Raw genomic sequence first — 20,051 nt, 5'->3', positions numbered from 1 at the left:
GAGTTAACCATCCACTGAACTGGATTTCTACACTGATCGGTCCCAAAGACAACAACAGCAATAAAACTTGTGTAATCTGCAACTTGTGGGTGAGATGATGTAACAGGATTGTGGAGAATCTGTCAATCTTTCATTTGATGCATGTAGCTTGTTAACATTTACACTGATGATATGTAAAAAAAAAATCATAAAGTCAAGAGTGACGCGCCTGCAACATTTACAATTAAGACGACACCATCAACTAAACTGAAGGCAGACAACTGGTGCAACTGGGATTTGCCACCTTTCACGCTTCCACACAGCATCATATTTGCATATTTATATCAGCATATTTGTATCTTTTCAGTTCTGTTTAAGTAGACCACTGAACAAATTACATATTTTTTTTAATATATCCAATGCTGAAACCATTTATTTGAACAAAACGAGATCTGAAGACATGTGGGGCCGGTGGAACATGAATGATCAGTAGGAAAATATGGAGTGAAACTAAGTTGAATGAATATGTTTTATGTAGGGAAAATAAACAGGAGTTTGCTGAGGCTATTGTGCTGACCTTTATTTCACTTCTGTCTGACTTATTTCACTATAATGATTGATAAAAATTGTGGGACGTGGAGTGTGACCTTTTTCCAGCTTCTGAAGGGCCGCATGCCAGAAAAAGTTTGAGAACCACTGAGCTGGAGACGCAAGAAGGGAAGGAGAAATTAATTGTTAACCAGATGATAGAATATTTGTTACCAAATCTGCCTGGTACATTAAACACACACATGCGTCAAACTTAGTGTTTGCGGGAGAACTTGCCTCGCTCTTCTGCAGGCTAGGTTTTGCTTCAGAGGCCTCTGTAGTCGACTCCTTCTTTGTTGGAGAGGAGGAAGAAGCGGGAGAACACAGTCTCTTTTCTTGTGCAGAGAGAGGAGACAATGAAGGTTTTGATGATGATGATGATTTCGTCTTTGCTAGTTCAGCCAGGAAGACCTGAGCCACAGCTTTAGCCACTGCCTCCATGTCTGACTCTTTTGACAGAGACTGGACGGCTGGAGAAAAAAACAAAGAAACAGGCAATGAATTTTTAATTTTTGATAACAATTTCTAAAAATCAAAAATGTATTTCTTGAATATGACTGACATGGTCTTAATCATGTTAATTTTAGTAAGGAGAAAGTTTATGATTGATTTTTGATTCTACACATACTGTACATGCTAATTATAAAATTGCACAACATTTTAATGTTGCAATCAATTTAGGCAAATGTTGATTTGTCGTTTAGTCAATCATCAGAAAATGAATTACAGAGTGTTTTTATAATCTATCAATCTTTTTAAGTCATTTGCCAATAAAATACAAATATATTCTCTGGTTGCAGGTTCTCAATTGTGAATATTTGACAGTTTCCTTCATTTCCTGCAGTGTTAAACTGAATATGTTTGGGTTTTGCAAGCTGAAAGATTCATCAATAATGAAAATAATCTTCGGCCGAAAACTGCAGAACTTGAAATGGTAGACATATAAAACTACAAGAAAAAAAATGTTGTATTTGTGGCATGCACTCATACATAGCTATATAATAGACAGGGGTATGATCAGTGACAAGATAGGTCTTTAAACATATCCTTCACTTAAATCTATGCCTGGTTTTCTAGTGATGACGCTGGGAAGTCTGTGCAGAGGCTGAGGACTTTGAATCTTTACCTGCAGCCCTTAAGAAAGCAACAGACTTAAAGAAGTAGTAAAGTAAGAAAAAGTTCTCATTATCAGCAAGCCTCCTTAAGCCTTGTGAAAACATGGTTCACAAGGACACATCTTCCACTCACCTTCAAATGACTATTTTCTTTGTTACAAAGAGAACAGGTGTGTGGAAAGATTCTTGCAGAGGCCACTCCAAAGTCATGTTTCATGGCCGGTGTTGGCTGACTGTCAGAGGCTGCCACCTTTGGAGGTTAGTCAGCAGCGTCGTGTGATTGTTGTCTTAACTGCCAATGAGCACAAAGCCAGGTGGGCAGGGATTCACACCACATAATGGAGTGTAGGGTGGTTCGCTTTTCAGCGGTGACTGGCAATCTGCCTCTGGTTCTTTCAAAGGAACAGGTTTGGAGGATTTAGACTTGACAGCTCTGATGTCTGGGTTAGTCTTAGGCAGAGTGAAAGAGCTGAGGATTGTTTGGGAGGCCAGGTTTGGTTGCGTGTGCAAAATCTCAGTGTGATCATTGCTTGTAGGAGCCACAGAGTTCAGTGCTGAACTGGTGACAGAAGTTGCCTGCTCACGTGAAGAACCTTTTCACGTCTGTTGTATTTCTTGGCACTGCTTCTTGGCAAGTCTCCATCAGCAACATAGTTCCACTCCCACCACTGTCAGCCCTACTGCCACTGGTCCTTCCAAAATTATCTCCAACTTCTCCAGTGTATTTGCCAGCATGTCCACAGTCAGTCACTTTACTCTGCTGGAAAGAAGCCAGTGACATTTTTTTCTAGTGCATCCTGGCTCCTCCATAACTTCTCAAACTGTGAACATCCAACTCACTCGCACCCCTGGTGGGTTCGGGCTCAGGTTTGGGCTGAGCTGTTAATGTCGCCTTCTCAGCCTTTTGAATGCGGATTTGGCACAAGATGAACGGCAGGTTAGCAACAGTGATCTGGTCTTCAGGGTAGGAGAGGAGTCCTCTTCTTCAAGTGCAGAAAGATGTTGCTGTTGGGATTGCAGGTTTGTCTGGATAATCATAGTCATCTAAGCCTGGAATAGACTGAATATCATGTTCTCTTTCACTGGGGGCATTGAACCAACCATTACCGGTGCTCGCATAGTTACACGAAACAGATAATGAATGAAATTTAGAGTCATCAGAAGTGGGCCTTTTGTAATTTGACGACCAATCCGAGGAGCCACTTTCAATATCAATATCAAGCTGATGCCAAAACCCTGAAAACATGACCTGTTTTTCTACATTATCGTAGGTACCAGGGATACAATTCTTCTGGACTGAGCCAGCATAAACACCGACAAGTGTTCTAGAGTGCCGTTAAATGCTGAAGGAGGAAGTGGATAATGGGATATCTCAAGACAAGATCTTCCAGATAGTGGATTTTAGCCAGCCAAGAAGCTGAAGTCCAGTCACAACAAGTTGTTGTCCTTCTGTGCTGGTAAGGCACTGTTGTCAACAACACGTTGAAGATGCAGCTCTGCCTTGATTCATCCCAAAAAAGAAGAAGAAGAAGAAGAAAATGGGTTCTTTGTGTTACAACAGATCATCGGGGATCAATAATAAATTCTCAAAAAACAATACGCAAATGATGCCATCAAACTTTTCAGACAAAACAATCACAACTTAACGAAGCACTTTGAAGAGAGACATCCAAATGATGTGTGTTTCAATTCATGTTAACATTTAATTAAGAACATATCAAAAGTGTTATCTTTCTTGTTCCTAATCTGAAATAGAGTTGGGCGATATGTTAAAAATTTTTAAATGATCATCGCCCCCCTCCCACCTCCTCCCGTCCTCTCCAGTCTCAGCTGGGAGATGTGTGGAAGCTGCAAATTCACTATACTATGCATACTGTGTACGTTTACTACGTCCAATAGACAAAATAAACTCACAAAGTTTGTAGAAATTACTTGTTCTCACATCTATTTTCCATTTTAAACAGAGAAATACAACCGTTCTGTTTGTTTTTCACCCTGCTACTGAAAATTGTGGAATTTTAAATACATTGATATTGAGAACTAAATTTCTGGTATTCTCTGTACATCATAGAGAAAGATTATTACAATCCTGAAAACACTGTGCTGAACGATCAATAAGATTGAACTGTGTGTGAGATTGAATGGCCTAAAAATCATCAATGGCAATTAAAAAAAAAAAAAAAAGTAATATCCTCATTCAACTGGAGCAGCAGAAAGTCCAAAACCAAGGCAGTGTTATCAAATGGCACCTTTAAATGACTAAGAATTAAGATTAATACACAATGGAAATAACATAGTTGCAGCTATCGTTATTATAGTTTTGTATTTTCTTTTCTCTTATTATTATTTTGTTTTTAATTTTTGGTTTAGTTTTCAGAGTTCCAATTCTCTTTTCAGTTTTGTTTTTTCATGTTTCACAGCTGCTCACTAAAAACACAAACAGAAAACCCCAGATAAAGTCCCTCAGATGAAAATGTAAGAAAGATGAGAAACGCCCCTGTGGAGTCTGTTGTCACTTTATTTTCTTCCCTTCTTTTGAAAAAGGATGAAAAATTATTAAACATCTACCAGACGGCTCCAAACAGAACTTGACAGCATTGAGAACTTTTCACCGCCCATTTTTTTGTCACCTCTAGGATGACCATCATTGTTGTTCTCTTTTTATTTTATCACAAATCATATGATTCTGTTGTGAAAGGTCAAAGATAGCTGCAAATGTCACATTCATACAGAAAAATACAGACAGCTCGTCTTTTCTTCGTTCTCGACACGTGACATGCTTGTACCTCAGAGTACAAATGTTGAAAGGTGCCTGCTGTGAGAATAACTCTGCTGCTCAGACTCATATATAACTCTCTCACCCCTCCTGGCCACAGCATCATTCAGGTATTGGAGGTGACTTAAAAACAGAAACAATAAAAGGGTAAGGGGAAACAACCAAACAAAAAGTACAGAAATATTCTTCAAAGAGTCCTGCATTTTGGCGGCGCAGGAAAAGGGAGGACCTTTCTCTCCTTGACAATCTCTCACCCGCCCAGTGCTTAATTTGGCCCAAATGTGTATGCAAATACTTGTATATGTGTAAACATGTTTGTTTTTGAAGTGGATAAGAAATTCTGGGTGTAATTTTGACCGAGTGAAGTGCCTCAGGAGGTATTGGTGATGGGTTTGTATTTCTTGAGGCGCGTCCACTGCCCCGTGGAGTAGTTCATTTCGAAGACTGTGTCCACCAGCATGGTGGTGCTGCCGGTGCCGTCGGCTTTGGGCAGGATCTCTGTGTGTTCGCTCAGCTTGATCTGAATGATGTCCCCCTGCTCCGGGCACGGGTTCTCTGCAAGACAGACAGGAGGAAGCAGACTGGTTATAACTGGTCCTACAAGGTTTGTGTGTGGGCAATATTAATATTATAATATTAATATAATATATATATATATATATATAGTTGGAGATGACAACGCTATCCATCATGTTACTAAGTCCATGAATATTTATTTTTGTTTAGTTGGAAGTTATTTATTCTTGTGTTTTAAACAACAAGACTTGTGTTATATATCACTCGCTTTGTGACCCACAAATATGTTTGAAAATTAAATTAGTGTCATAAACGTGTAACGACTAGTGGATTGCTGGCTGGGACTAAGTATTTCTAGTCCACTAGGAAAATCTTAAGTCCTGGGCAGCGATAGAAATGAGTATTTAATGAATGAATGAATGAATGTTTATGAAAACGTAAAATAACTGCAGTACCTCTGGATCCAGCCATGAAGCCCAGGATGAGGGCCTTCTCTGGTCTGGTGACTTTGTTGGCTGTCTTGAACATCTCCTGGGCAGCGTACATCTGGTCTCTCTGAAGAACACAAACAAGCAGCAGACAATTTAGCTGACTGAGGTGAAAACTGAGAGCTTAAATACATAAAATCACTAATGAAGAAGAATTTGTGTAATGTGTCTACTAACTAACCACACTGTCCATCTCCACCTTACCGTGAGTGACAGGTTCTTTTTGGGTTGGGGCTGTGGTGGCGTAGGAGTTGGTGTCGGGGTCGGGGTCTGAGGCGTGCTGGGAGGCTGGGTGGGGGTCTCTGGCTGGCTGGCGGTCGCAGCTGCTGGGGGCCCGTTGCTGGCAGGGGTGGAAGCCGGCGTGCTGGGGGACGTGGGGGTTGCTGGATTCGCTGTGTTGCTTGCATTGTACATGGGCGTCCTCTGTTTGTACTGGCCTGGTAAGGTGGGGGTGGCGCCAGCGCCTGCTGTTGCTGACTCCTCTGGTTGGCGAGCAGTCTGCAGCGTGTCCCGTCCCGAACCACCAGCATTCGCTTTGGAGGAGATTGGTGGAGAAAAGACGGTGTGAGCTTGACATGCTGATGAAGTTTTCTTTGCCTCCTTGAACTAACAAGAGTATGAAAGCACTCTGAGTTAACAATACAGTGCTGTTTGTCTAACCTGGCTGTGCCTCGGAGCTGGGAATGTAAGAGGAAGAGGGAACCATGCTGGGTGTGGCCGGTAGGTAGCTGGTTGAGGGCAGAGGATTCTCGTTCAGCGCCCCCAGTTTCTGAAAAAGGAAAACATTATTTGTTATGATGGAGACAGAAAAACTGAGTAAGACAGAAAGATAAAAGAAGATGGTAATGTGAGAGTGATGTGACCACAAGTACCTGTGCAGAGACGAGGCCGGCAGCATAATCTGGTGTGGTGTTTTCCACCACTGCTTCTTCTTTGGCTGCTTTCTCCCCGGTCTCTGTTTCTGTGGCAGGAAAAAACATTAAAAAAAACATCTGTGTAATCACACATTTTGATGAATCAGTTGATGTAAAGCTGTAAAACATAATTTGTAAAAAATATAATTACCCAAAGTCTTTCTTCTCCTCTTTGCTTCTCTTCCAGCTCCAACCATATCCAGCTCTGAAATATCTAACAGCTGTAAAGCAGAAGGAAGACCAAATGTGAGAAAATTCTAATCTCAAACGCAAATGATAAAAAATGACAATAACACACAACTAAAGCACAAACACACAAAGTGTGAAGTAGCATTTTTGGAAATCCAACATTACCTTGACTCCCCTCTCCTTACGCAGGGGCGTCCGTGCAGGGGCAATAGGTGTGCGGTTACTGGGAGGGCTAAACATACTGGGGGCAGTGGGACTGCGGAACGGGGCCTTGGGTATCCCCTTGAGAGGAGCTGAAAATATTGATACACGTATCAGCAACAGTGATTAGAAGGTGAAAAAAACAGCAACAATAATGCAAGACCTTGATCGCCAATGAAAACACTTTGAAGTGGACAATCATGAACATGGAACACATATTACCACTGAAAGAACAGATGTGTCGGTGCATTTATTGGTCTTCAACTCACTAGTAGTGTCAATCTTTTTGACCAGTCCTCTCCCTTTGGCGTGAAAAGGCACTCCGGCTGTCTTTTTCAGCTGCTGGGCTGTTTCTGTAGCTAAAACAGACAAAAAAACACAACAACACAGAAGATACGACAGCAGAGGTTGCGTTAGACTTTCTTGTTGTCTGTCATTTTGTGTCATACAAATGTCATCATAGTCTGTTTTTACGTGTCATTTTAAGGGATAATGAGACATAGCCTATTTAATATAATTAAATTTTCAAAAACAACTCGATCAAAATAAGATTTAATAAATAGAACAAACCTACAAATTATGAATTTATAGGGCATGGAGGGAAAAGATTCTCTTTCTTCATCTTGTTTTAACCACCACATCGTAATTATTGGGCTCTGTTTTGCTAATTTGGTGACTTTCTGGCTAGATTTATTGACTTTTCAGACCCACTTAATAGCTTTATATATATATATATATATATATATATATGTGTATATATTATTTCTCAAAAGTGACTCGCAACAAATTTGGTGACTTATTTTGACCATCATGGAAGAGGCAAGAAATTTATTATTTATTTGACTAATGTCACCACTGTACAACAGAATTTTTGAACAGAATTTTCACACACATTTCTTTGATCTCAATTTGAACAAATTTGAATATGGCAAAATCAAGTCACATGAGATGAAAACGAAACTGATACTGATGCACAGAACGGCAGTCTGTGTGTGTATGAGTTGAGGTTGGAAGTAACTTACATTTCTGTAGAAGCTCTGCTCTGAGGGTTGCACTCTTGGGCTTCCTCTTCAGCTGAAAATGTTTGACGGGGGGTGTGAGGGGTCCCACCAGCGTGGTTAACGCACTCTTGTTCAGGTACTGGCACTCCAGAGGAAGCATGGCAGATGCCTCACACTCGCTCACTGGGTGGGACGGGAGGGGAAGAAATTAACTGACATTTCACTGCAGGACATTAGTTATATCGGTCTGTCTGTGGCTGCTTTAAGTGTCTATCATTCACTTCATTACCTGACTTGATGGTGATGTGACTTTCTACTGCACTGCTAGTAGATGTTTATGTGAGAACAATTCTTGAGTTATGGCCAAAAATGTTTTTTGTGAGATCCCAGCAACCTCTGACCACTAAAATCTAATCAGTTGAAGTCCAAGACCTTTAATGTCTGAAAAGGAGTAGGAAAAAGCATCATGCTTGTCTAGTCCTTCAACTATTACACTAATCCACCAATAAACAATCAGTCACATGAAATTACTCTTCTCCCCTGTGTCCAATGTTTGTCATCTTCATACCTAACCAACAGCACTTAAATGTATTGATGTACATCACCAGTACATATGACTCGTTTTATCACCCAGGCCTGGTCTTTATTCTGCACAACTTGCGGTTCACTGCATGTGAGCCCAGCATGTCTCATAAAATGGTGTAATAACATATGGATTGGAAGCGCTTTTACCAGAGCTGTAGTGTAAACATTACTGTGTACATCCATTCATTACATGTAACTAAAGTCATCTTACTTTCTATAGAGTTACTCACTGTAATGCGTTCCACAGGCTTGTTTTTAAACAACGGTTTACATCTTAAATGAACTTTAATGACTGAAATTTTTTGATTATGTCTTCAAGTGTAATATTTTAGCCAATGAAGGTGTCTGATTTTAATTTATTTTACTTACTTTTAATTCTAGTATTTCATGGTTTTGTTCCTGTATATAAAATGTAATGTGCTTTCAGCTGCATGTTTTGTATGAAAGGTGCCATATAAAAAAGCTTTTAACATTCATTAGTATTATTATTATTACTACAATACAGCTAATGGCTAGTGCCAGTTGCTTGTATAACTAGATTCCAATTACGTACATCTACAAAGTACATCCAAATTCATGTACAGGCCCATATGGAATTTAGTTCTAATTTGATAGACTCAATAATTATGCACAGGCAATTCTGCTCTAAATACATTTTATTACTTTTCAGAACAATAAGCTGATAAATAGGCCAGTAATTGTGTCCTGTTATTTACGTTTTTACATTTTTAACTTCCCAGTGGAACTTTGAGAGGGGCCTCCACAGCTACATAAAAATAAGAGATAGTTAGTCATTACCTTTCTCCCTGAGCTCTCCAAGAATATCCTGCACATTTGGATTCTGCTCCTCTAAGTCCAGATTGAGAGAGCCAGTCTCTGGGAAGGACTTGAGGATGTCTGCAACCATCAGCACCCAGGGCTCTGAATCCACCGTAGCCAGCTGGATTATCTCCGACAGGGCCTCCTTCATCTGACCAGAGAGGAAGGAAGTGTTAGTGAAACATGGACGCCTTAAAGTGCCTGAAAAGTTCAGGATCACGTAATAACTCATCTTTGCTGTTTAACAAACTAATTTGTCATTTTCATTACCATATTCTGTTTGACCAACAGCAAGAAAACTCAAAATGCAGTGAATTAACAATATCAAACAAATAAAAGCAAAAAAAAAAGTCAACACATTTAAGAATATTAAATGTCTGATTTATTTTCTGTTGATCAAACATTTATTTCAATATTGTCACTGATGCTGAGTTCTTGCTGTGTAGCTGGAGATCTATTACAAGTGACCTAGGTTTTTACACTTACTAGTTATCAAGACGACTACAGTAATAAAAACCTGTGGTAAGGTGATGTAGTAGGACTTCTGAAGCATCTGAAAATTTACACTATTACAGCAGCAAAGTGGATAGCAAAAATATAAATAAACATCAATAAACAAAATATTATAAAATATATACAAGAGGAAATATGAACAAATGAACAATTTAATCAGAGAAAATATCAAATAAAATAGGTACACTATTAGAAGGGGAATATAAAAAATAGGGACAAAATAAAGAGAGGAAATACAAAAGCAGAACCAGTATATACAATATAAGGAGTCAAGGCAGATGAATTTACACCACTGGGAATAATCACATCACACAGAATGATGATAACACACTATTTAATGCGCACTGGAATTAAAATTCACCTGAGCAAACACTGAACAGCACGAAGTGACATTACACCTGAAAATAAGTACTAATACTAATATTGTGCACTTGGTGTACATGTGGTCTACTGCACAATTGGTATACAGGAAATACTGTGTTACAAATTAGACACAATATACTATATTTGGAAGCGTGCAGACGTCTGTGTATTGTACTGTCTGAATATGCAAGACATAGTGATGACGGGTATGTAACGTTTGAGCGGCTTAACAAGTGATATGTCGGACTAGATGCTGGTACCGCCCTCCAGTTCAATCTCTTAGCTCTCCTGAGCCCATCCCACCATAATGTCTGTTTGAGAACCGCTAGGCTAACGTTACCCGCTGCAGCTGCTAAACCACTGCTGAAAAACCGCTATAACGAGTTAACGTGAAGTTAGTTGTGTAGCTACCTAATGTTAACGTACACTTGTATGAATGTTGTTCTCTAGGAAATGGGGGGAAAAACGTCAGGATCAGTCTTAGGAGTAGCACCAGCTTCTTATGTTAGCGAACGACATCAACCGTTACAGATAGCAAGCTAACGCTAACTAAATAGATTTACTAGCGTGGTTAGACACGTTATAGAAAGTGTAAAACACTCACAGGGAGAACAACGTTTGATTTGGAGCAACGAGCCGGAGATTTGGCTATTTTCTTAGCTGTGTGTTTGAGTTAATAGGTTACCTTTACCTGTCAGGCTAACAGCTAGCTAACGCACAGCAACCCACCTCGTCCACGGTCCGCCGGGGAAGATGCAGCATCCCGAGCAGCAGTTTGAGCTTCACTGGCGGCGATAAGCTCGAAAAGCACAGCCGTATGTTGTCAATTACAGACACGGTGAGCAGAGAAGCGATGCTCGGAGGCGTCCAGAGCTCGTCCGTAGAGCCCAGTTTGTTGTGAAGCCACAGGCCGGTGTCGCTGTCCTTCATCGACGCCATCTTGGAAAAAGAAGTGTTTTGAGTTCGGGCATTTTAACGGGCTACCTAAGAAAACAGTCAGGACCCCGCCCACACCGGGGTCGGGGACATTTATCAACATTGAATTAAGACGAAAAATCTAAAAGAAAATAAGTGTGTATTTCTGCTTTAAAACTATGGATATATCTTTGTTTTGATAACTTTTATTTTTGTTTATAAATTATTATTATTAATCATTATTATTACGTTTTTTAATTTAATTTATTTGTTTGTTTTTGTATGTTTTGTTAATAGGAATGTAATGATACCAAAAGCCCAAGGTATGGAAATATGATAAAAAGTCCACGATACAATATTTATTGCAAAATCAAATAACAAAAAAAAGCTCACAAATTGAAACTTGTTAAATAATAAATCTGATATGTGGTATTTGTTGTTTGTATGGAATTTGTTTTTCCTTTTTACTTAAAGTACTTGCTACTTTCCTTCTTAAATAAAATAAAATAAAAGTAGCCAGCCATGAACTAAGTATGTGCAAACATAATTGGCATGAATTGTCTCTGACAATGGATGTTTGAATTGTGTATGTAAAATGAAAAATGAAAATGCTATCATGGTAGATATCATCAGGGTATGATATTGAGACATTAACATTCCTATTTGATTATTAAAAATGTTAAAAAACTGTTTTTATTTCTCCATACAAGAACTGTGCTCAATTAATTGTTTTAAAATAAACTGATTAACAATATGAAATATTTATTCATTTATTTATTTATTTTATATGTATTTTTTCACTGCACATTATTGCAGGACCACAACTCCCTCAATACAATGCTCCATTACTAGCTGGACAAAGTGAGCAAGTGACCTGGGACTCCCATAGCCTCTGGGCCACCCAAAAGCCCCAGGTCTGGTAAAAATGGACTATTTTCACTTATCTCTTCGCCATTAAGCAGCATTTGATGTGGTAGCTGATCAAGATGGAGCTATTTTCTATGTAAAGATGTGTATACAGTATTAATTGCACGTTTGTAAGGCTTTTATTTTGAATGTTGTCACAGGAAGTCTTGATTCTGGTCCCCAAAGCAAATGATGATGAGCTACACGCATGCGCACTAACCTAACTCTACATAAAACAATCCTTGGTGGGCATCTTGCGCTGATCTGGTGTTCTGCAAAATATCATCGATTGATTCGCGGTAGGTTAACGTACGGTTTGTTAAATGAGCAGTAATTCTTCCGTGTAGACTGTATTTTTTGAAAGAGATACACATATCTATCGATGAAAACTGTTCGATTTTCTAAACAAAGCCTATCAGATATTATTTCACTGAGTGACGGTCGAGTAGGACATTTCCAGGTTATATATTTCTACAAACCACACACCTGCAAATTTTTATCTCTAATTGCTCAGGTATTTGATCACATCTTCATCATCATCGCCATGGCATCCAGCGGGTTTGTGCAGGCAGCGGTTCTCCTTGTGGTGATGCACCTCCTCTGTCTCGGTGCAGCTGATGCGGATCAGGAGACTGGGACTGTCATCCCTGCCGAAAGTAGGTGGATTTGAATATGATGTTCAAGGGATTTTTTTGTGCCTGTTCAGTGCAGGTTTGTTTTAATGGTTTGTTAGGTGGAAATCAGTCTACCAATGTGACAGTGATAGTGAGTCTGAGGTCCCCACAGAGGTTTCCTACTGGGAATTGTAGGTCATGCTAATTGGTGGATACATTTCTACATGAAAATGGGCCTGCACTGCTACTTTAAGACCCATTTTATCATCTCTACTGGGTTTAAATAGTGTGGAAGTTTAACTGAAAAGATCTGTGCTCTTGTTTTGTAGCCACCATCGGTGATAATAGGAGATTTGACACTTTTGTCATTAAAAAAGGCACTGATATCTAGCCCTTTTCACAGTATTTCAAGATAGAAAAACTAAAACATTTACACTGAGATGTATACTCTACTTTAAAAATATAAATGCAACACTTTTGTATTTGCTCCCATTTTTCATGGGTTTCTTCTTTTATGCACACAACAGGTTATTTTCTGTCAAACTTTGTTTACAAAATTGGTTAAAATCTGTGTTAGGGAGCACTTCTGCTTTGCCAAGATAATCCATCCACCTGACAGGTGTGGCAAATAGAGATACTGATTAAACAGTAGGACTATTGCACAATTTTTTCTCGAAAAAGCGACTATGGCTATTTCACATAGAGCTACAGATACCATTTCTTTTCCAGTCATGACCTGCCCTACTCTGTCTCTGATTGGCTTACCGTGATATTCTTACCCTAACACTAACCAATCACTCCTCAGGCCTAAACCTTTTAACCTTCCGATTAGCCAATCAGAGGCAGAGTAGGGTGGGTTGCGACTTTGCCCACCAGTGGGAAAAAATGGAAAATTTAGAATTTGTAGCCCTATGTGAACTTTCCATGTTTCACTGCCAAATAATTGCCTAATTGGCTGATGAAGGTCTGGTATATTGGAAGTTAGTCAGTGTGCAGGAGTTCTTTTGCAACAAATATGTGAAGAAAACTTGTGAAAAATAAACTTTTTGTGTGCACAGACAAAGTTTTAGATCTTTTACACCAACTAATGAAAACAAGGAGCAAAAAAAAAAAGACTTGTCTTGTATGACCAGTAGCTTAGGGTGGCTAATATTAGAAAACCATAGGTAAATATCACAGTGTGTCAGCAACTTTCAAAACGTGCTTCTGATCATGTTACAATATTTAAATAGTAATAGTTAAGTAGGTAGGTTAGTGGGTAGATAAGTAGCTAAAAAAAGATACAATAAATAACAAAACAAAAATACACAGTAGAGGTCCAAATATATGGTTAAAATATGCCAAAATGTGATTTTATCATTATTATTATTATCATTGTTGTTGTTGTTGTTGTTACCGTTTCTTATGTACCTAAATATTTCTATTTATATTTACCATTATCCCATGATATTTACATAGTCTTCTTTTAAATCAAGTCTAATTGTTCCAAAAGGTCCACATGAGATACTTCAGGGGATATTTACCAATACACATACAGAGAAAACAACCCATATATGAGTTATTTAGTGAATTCTTTCCTCTTGTTTCCAGGTCGCCCATGTGTGGACTGTCATGCATTTGAGTTCATGCAGAGGGCACTGCAAGATCTAAAGAAGACGGCTTTCAACCTCGATGCCAGGGTAGGTGAAGTCCAACACCATCATGTCATTTCCCTGTTAGAAGGCGTCAGAGGCCCTGTGCATCTTATTCTGTTGGAGAAAGTCTTCATCTTTCATGCTATCAAAGTGTTAAATGCATGATTCACCAGATGACGAGTCTTTCGTGTAACAATTGGTGTATGATGATGGTGACTTTGATTACTGGGTTGGATGATGATGATAGATGGTTCTACTGGAGGTTTATGATATGCTGTCATTTCACTTCAACCAGAGCTTGTTGCTTGTTGGGTGGAAAAGGGCCCCGAGAGGGCTCTAGGTGGAGCTATTGCAATATTCTCTGTGGAATCCGTTGTAAGGGGTTGTGAACAGAACCTAGGTAGAACTCTCTGAAAGGGTTCCAAGTGGAACCATAACAAAAAAAAAGGTTCTCCTGTGGCGGGCGTCTGCAGCCTGCAGCTCCAGAACCACATGTTGCTCTTTTGCCACTCTCCCAGTGGCTCCCTGTGGCTTTTGGAAAAAATTATGCATTTATTGTATGAATGTCTATCCTTTACACCAAATTTAAAATATGTTTTAATATTTCATCAATAAAATTGTGTGTTCAGGACCCTCTTCTCTAAATTTTGCCAGTGGCTTGTCTTGAGTTTCCTTCGGTATGTATGTCAACTCAAAAAAAAGAAAGAGAAAAGTTCTGTGGAAAATAGGGAATTTAAAGTTTTTGGTCAAGAAATGGCTCTTTATATAGTAAAGGTTGCCAAAGAACACTTTTAATTCTAGTTAGTTATTTCTAACAGTGTCTGCAGTGTTCCTAAAAAGCTGCATATATTCCCAGTAACTTCCACCAAGAAGGCAAAATCTGTCAACATCAGTCTGATGTTTGTCTTTAGCTAATGAATCAAACAGAAACTATTATAGAGAGGGAGACCAAAATAGTATTTTGATAAGCGAGGAGCAAGCAGGGATCAGACCCTTTAGTTCAGCAGATGTTTACACACAGTGACATGATGTTTTGTCCATTGCAGACAGAGACGCTGGTGCTGAGGGCAGAGAGGAGGGCTCTGTGTGACTGTATGTCCACCAACTCACTGCGCTGAACTCTGGACGACACTTCCACCTGCCATCACACCCCGACACACTGAAAACAACCCTGTTCTAAAACCTCTACTCATGCACAGCGATTCTCATCTTAACTTATTCACACAATAGGCACTTTATTTTCTTTTCTCTCATATCTCTGTTGTCGAGTGAAGCTTTCATTTGAAGTCATGCATTGTAAGGGACGTTATTGTTTTGCCTTATTTGGGACGACTTTTATACCACTGATGTTTTACATTGTGAAACACCTGCCTGTGAAATTAGATTGATTGTCTCCATCATCACAGGATTTGGGTCAGCTCTCATCTGTCTCCTATGAAGCATAAACTATTTTTTGTACCTTTTAGTATTTGACTGTATAATGTAGATACAGTAGAATGCATCTGTAAATTTACTTGTTGAATGTGTTGTATGAGATAAATGTTTACGACAACTATACACATTAAACTGTAGCATCACGTGGAATTTATTTAACTGATCAAATTTGAGAACAGAGTCTTTAAGTCCCACCCCTTTCTGTTCTGTGCTCCAATAACAGTTGACCAAGCGCGGCCCCTGGTGGAACCTCAGTCAACTTTCTCCTTTCCAGTTTCCTGTACACAAATTTTTCCCCCAATGAGAGTGAAGTTATTGCTCTGACTCTGATTGGCTAGTACCTGCCTTCAGGCATGCGGAGTGTGATTGGATAGGTTTAGGGTAAGAATATCAGGCTATCAACAGTCAGAGGCAGAGTAGGGCAGGACATGCCTTCGCCATTCTGGGGGGAAAAAACATTGCTTCCTGTACTCAGATGTGCTATGTGATATGCTTGTCTACATATGTTGAAAAGAAAAACTTTTGTATATAGCTAAAAGATGTTGCTGGGGGAACCTATATATACATATATGTATATATATATCATCACATCTTAAGTTAGCTAATATTAGCAAAATGCTAGGTAACTAGCTAGGTAGCAATTGTTGTAGATGACATAGCTAGTGTTTGCAACATTAACTATTAGATGTAACTAGCTAGCTAACAATTGACGTAGATTGGCTAGCTAGTTAGCTAGCATTATGTTAACATTAGTGCTCAGATTTTACTAGCTGAAAAGGTTCTCTGTGTTCTCACAGCATACAAGACACATTCACTTCACTGCACGACAAACACCAGTGAGATAACTTCTGAGATCAACAGACTTGTTTGAACCAAAACAACATTCTTTTCATAAACCTTCCCTTTTTTTTTTTTTTTCTTAAATGTACATAGGTATTTTTTGTGCCTAAACCTAGCCATGTAGTTTTGTTAGCTAAATGTAACATAACTGTGGTCGCTGTGGTTGGGTGTCTTTTGGTAGGCATGTCCTGTAGTACTGTGTATCTGCTAGCTAGCTAACAACTTACGTAGATTAGCTAGCATTTTGCTAACATTAGTCATTAGATGTAACTAGCAAGCTCCCATTGGATGTAGATAAACTAGCTAGTGAGCTAGTGTTTTGCTAACATTAGCTAACATAGGATGTGACTATACAAATATGTCACTTTTACAGGTTCCCCAGCAACATCTTCAATATTATGTTAAGTACAGGAAACAGGAAGGGAGAAAGTTGACAGGTTCTGCCATGTATCAAGTTTGCTCAACTGTTACTGGAGCACGGAGCAAAAAGGGGTGGGACTTAGGGTGGGTGTCAGTAAGATTTCACTGATTAGAATTAATTGATTGGCTTCTTTTGCAAAAAAAAAAGGTTGGGTAACTTATTAGAGTTTTTTTTTTCTTTGTAATAACCATGTAAAAACATTTTTCGTTTAAAAAAAAGTTACATTTTTCTAAAGTTCAACAATATTTTCAGACTTTTGTTTGTTTTTGGGCGGAAAACGCGTACTTGTAGGTCTTGATTTAGCACAGCACTGTAGCATGAATTTACAGCACTTTTTGTTAACCTACTGTTAATATAGATTGTATGTATAGATTATGTATATGTACACGGGTACGTGTAATGGAGGTGTCTCCAGACTTTGTCCTCTCTGTCTGACAAAGGTGTATGCAAGAATAGTTATGAACAGTATAGTATCAAATGAACTGCAATATCGGCAGGGGAAGGGAGGCCGGATAGAGGAATGCTAGCTGCAGCAGGGGACATAGAGATAGAAATAATAATTGTCTTATTGTTGCTTGTTCATGAACTGTGTACTTTGTTAACATTATGTCACAAGACGCCCCATTTATTGTCTTAATGTTGTATCTATCAATAAAAACAATTAATGATATTTACTGCTTTTATTGTTTTCTCTGGCTGGGACTTTTATCATAGATCAGATGTGTGATCTGTGATAAAGAAGCACAGTGTGGGTCTGTGCTGGTGTTAATATAGACACACTTACCCATTCATCCATCTATTCATTCATTCATTGTGATGTCTGCCAGGTCTCACAGCTCAGTTGCAGGTGTAGCACTGTGACGACCATGTGTAACAAACGTGTGAAAAGTATTTCCACCCCTACAATGATTAAACACAGAAGAGAAAGAGAAAGAAGACCAAAAAAAAGATTCACAGTGAATTAAACTATTAATTGATATCAAAATAGTCACCACTTATTTTTCTGTTGACTAATTCAATAATTGACTAATGGCCTCAGTTCTGCTCCCTACAATTACCATGGATTTATACCATATATTTTACCTGAATGTTAACATATAAAGTGAAATATTGAAAAAAAATTACCTGTTTCATGTGTTTTTTTAGTGTTGAATCAATTACTAGATACATAAAAGTAATCACCGCCAATACTGTTCCCAATTAATCATTTAAAATGTGTTTTTAAGCAAAACACTGACAAATTCTCTGGTTCCAGCTTCCCAAATGGGATGATTTGCTGTTTTTGTCTGATTTATATTGTTTTAAGTGTAAAATCTTTAGGTTTTAGATTGTTGAGCATCATCATCATTATTATTGCTGTTGTTGTTGAGGCCTAATGATCTTTGCTTTGTGCCCTCATCTGCACCTTATTTATTGACATTTTCATTTTAGTATAGTTTAACTGTGCATTTGGTCCTCTTCTGCTTCTCTCTCTATATAGTCCCTGTATCTGAATATTTGGATTGTAAACCAGAGGTAGGCATGGTTTATGCTGGAAGTTGCGTTAAATAGTATTAAAAACAGTACTGGAACATCTCTACAAAGAGCTACGCCCAACACCTTGAATCATAGCAGCATGTCTCCTCTGTGTTCATTAATCCAAGGAGGTGGTCTGCAGAGACTCAACCCTGTCAGAGCATTAAGTGTGTGTGTGTGTGTGTGTAGGCTACCAGTCACAGAAGTGATGTTACAAGGTCCCGCTGTTTTAGCTGACCTCATCCCCTCCCACACACCCCTCTTTATTTATTGACAACAGAGATTACAGCATGGAAAAAGAAACCCTGCAATGCCTGCATCTGCACCAGCAGGTGGCGCTCTGTGTAAAGCCAAGCTGCCAGCTGTGTCGCAGCGATGCAGCACTCTTCACACTCTGCACTTCTCCCGTGGCTGTAAATGCAGATGGGTTGAAATACTGTAAATAGAGACAAAAATAGGGAACTGAGGTATTAAATTGGCCACGGAAGCACCTGCAGTGACCTGGCAGGAATCTTACCCCGGAGGCACCACCAGAGGCAAATCCCCTTATACTGCACCGCAGCACACACACACACACACACACACACACACACACAAAACCTTATCACACAGGATACTCCAGTTCTGTTGCTGAGGCAGCTTTAAACTAGCAGGCTTTTATTGGAAGGAGTGACTGAGAGGTTTGAGTATGCAGGGACACCAAGTGTACGCTGAATCACCCGTAAAAATCCTTGCTGTCAAGCAGCCTCCACTCTCTTTTTCACTCCCTCTCCCACTCACTCGCTCACTGGCTTGTTCTCTCTACACAGAAGCCTTTCAACTCCTCTTTCATCTGCTCCTGGAAAAGCTGACTGAATCGTTCCAGCTGTTTGAAATTCTCTAGCGGGGGCAGGTCGGCTAAATCCTCAATGTTTTCTTGCCCTTTTATCCCACTATCTGACTTGAGCATTGATCTGACCTTGCCACAAAAGTTTGCTCTCCTCACCCCACCGTGGGACTTCTTAAGCAAACCGGAAGGCAACTCAGCCAGGATGAATCTAAAGCCTGGAAATTTAGAATTCAGCCATGTGCTCTGTCTAAAAACAGAGTGGAAAGGCCACAAGTTGGTAAAGCACAAGACTGCATATAGATAGAGGTATGCTATTTACAAGAAAATTGGAGTGCTGGTTCCCAATGGTTATTGAGCCATAGCACAAACCACTGTTGTGCAGTGATGTGCTTTAACTTTGTAATGCTCAAAGCTTGTACAATCAAGTTAAAACTGAGGATTATCTGCCAATTTACACACAGTATAAACACTTCAGTAAGGGTTTGAGCTGTCACTTGAGAAAGCATCATGTCAAAAACAAAAAAAAATCAGTTTAGACTTGAGAAAAAGAATTGTTGATGCTCACAAAGCAGGAGGATATACAAAGTTATCACAGCGTTTCCAAGTGTCAAGAACTGGACGCACACAACAAAGACTCTGGAAAGAAAACTAGAGAGAGATGTGTGTAAAGACCCAAGAACAACTGCCAAGACACTAGTGAATGAGTTCGCAAAGTCGGGAATTGTAGTCTTAAAGGAGACAATCGCTAGAGCCCTGCACAGGAATGGACTGTGAGGTTGAAGACCAAGAAAAACTCAACTTCTGCAGAAGAGACACCTCCTGATGAAGAACTGCCTCCAGAAGACCAAAGTGAACATTATTGACTGACCTGCACAAAGCCCCGACTTGAATCCCAT

At 39.3% G+C, this 20,051-nt stretch overlaps 2 protein-coding genes across 3 annotated transcripts; one reads left to right on the top strand and one right to left on the bottom strand.

Annotated features, from left to right (window-relative positions):
• Window positions 1-4,182: 4,182 nt before the first annotated feature.
• Window positions 4,183-11,145, bottom strand: nelfa (negative elongation factor complex member A). Its single transcript, XM_084712610.1, has 11 exons — window positions 10,777-11,145; window positions 9,151-9,322; window positions 7,789-7,950; window positions 7,036-7,125; window positions 6,731-6,858; window positions 6,528-6,597; window positions 6,335-6,423; window positions 6,123-6,231; window positions 5,667-5,995; window positions 5,430-5,529; window positions 4,183-5,013 (listed from the first exon to the last, which is right to left on the bottom strand). Exons 1-11 carry the CDS (start codon window positions 10,984-10,986, stop codon window positions 4,829-4,831), a joined length of 1,644 nt encoding a protein of 547 aa, XP_084568736.1. The 5' UTR covers window positions 10,987-11,145; the 3' UTR covers window positions 4,183-4,828.
• Window positions 11,146-11,971: 826 nt separating this feature from the next.
• On the top strand, window positions 11,972-17,481 carry nicol1 (NELL2 interacting cell ontogeny regulator 1). Of its 2 annotated transcripts, none has more exons than XM_084712965.1 (4): window positions 11,972-12,177; window positions 12,383-12,524; window positions 14,073-14,161; window positions 15,163-17,481. In XM_084712965.1, the coding sequence occupies exons 2-4, from the start codon at window positions 12,413-12,415 to the stop codon at window positions 15,232-15,234; spliced, it is 273 nt and encodes a 90-aa protein (XP_084569091.1). In that variant the 5' UTR covers window positions 11,972-12,177; window positions 12,383-12,412; the 3' UTR covers window positions 15,235-17,481. The 2 variants fall into 2 exon arrangements, with proteins under 2 accessions (XP_084569091.1, XP_084569090.1); XM_084712964.1 differs by having other exon boundaries at window positions 11,973-12,167.
• Window positions 17,482-20,051: the final 2,570 nt, after the last annotated feature.

Source organism: Lutjanus erythropterus, chromosome 23 (genome assembly GCF_056507025.1).
Source record: "Lutjanus erythropterus isolate fLutEry1 chromosome 23, fLutEry1.hap2, whole genome shotgun sequence".
NCBI lineage: Eukaryota > Metazoa > Chordata > Actinopteri > Lutjaniformes > Lutjanidae > Lutjanus > Lutjanus erythropterus.
The sequence above is the reverse complement of the archived record's forward strand: the minus strand, read 5'-3'. Positions and strand labels throughout refer to the sequence as shown.

Bases quoted from the DNA above. Each gene is read 5' to 3' on its own strand.
- nicol1 (XM_084712965.1), top strand. From the start codon at position 12,413: ATGGCATCCAGCGGGTTTGTGCAGGCAGCGGTTCTCCTTGTGGTGATG. The intron at 12,525-14,072 runs GTAGGTGGATTT...TCTTGTTTCCAG, and splicing joins GACTGTCATCCCTGCCGAAA to GTCGCCCATGTGTGGACTGT. The intron at 14,162-15,162 runs GTAGGTGAAGTC...TGTCCATTGCAG, and splicing joins CTTTCAACCTCGATGCCAGG to ACAGAGACGCTGGTGCTGAG.
- nelfa (XM_084712610.1), bottom strand. From the start codon at position 10,986: ATGGCGTCGATGAAGGACAGCGACACCGGCCTGTGGCTTCACAACAAA. The intron at 6,598-6,730 runs GTAATGTTGGAT...TCTGCTTTACAG, and splicing joins GTAAGGAGAGGGGAGTCAAG to CTGTTAGATATTTCAGAGCT. The intron at 6,424-6,527 runs GTAATTATATTT...TTCCTGCCACAG, and splicing joins GAGGAGAAGAAAGACTTTGG to AAACAGAGACCGGGGAGAAA.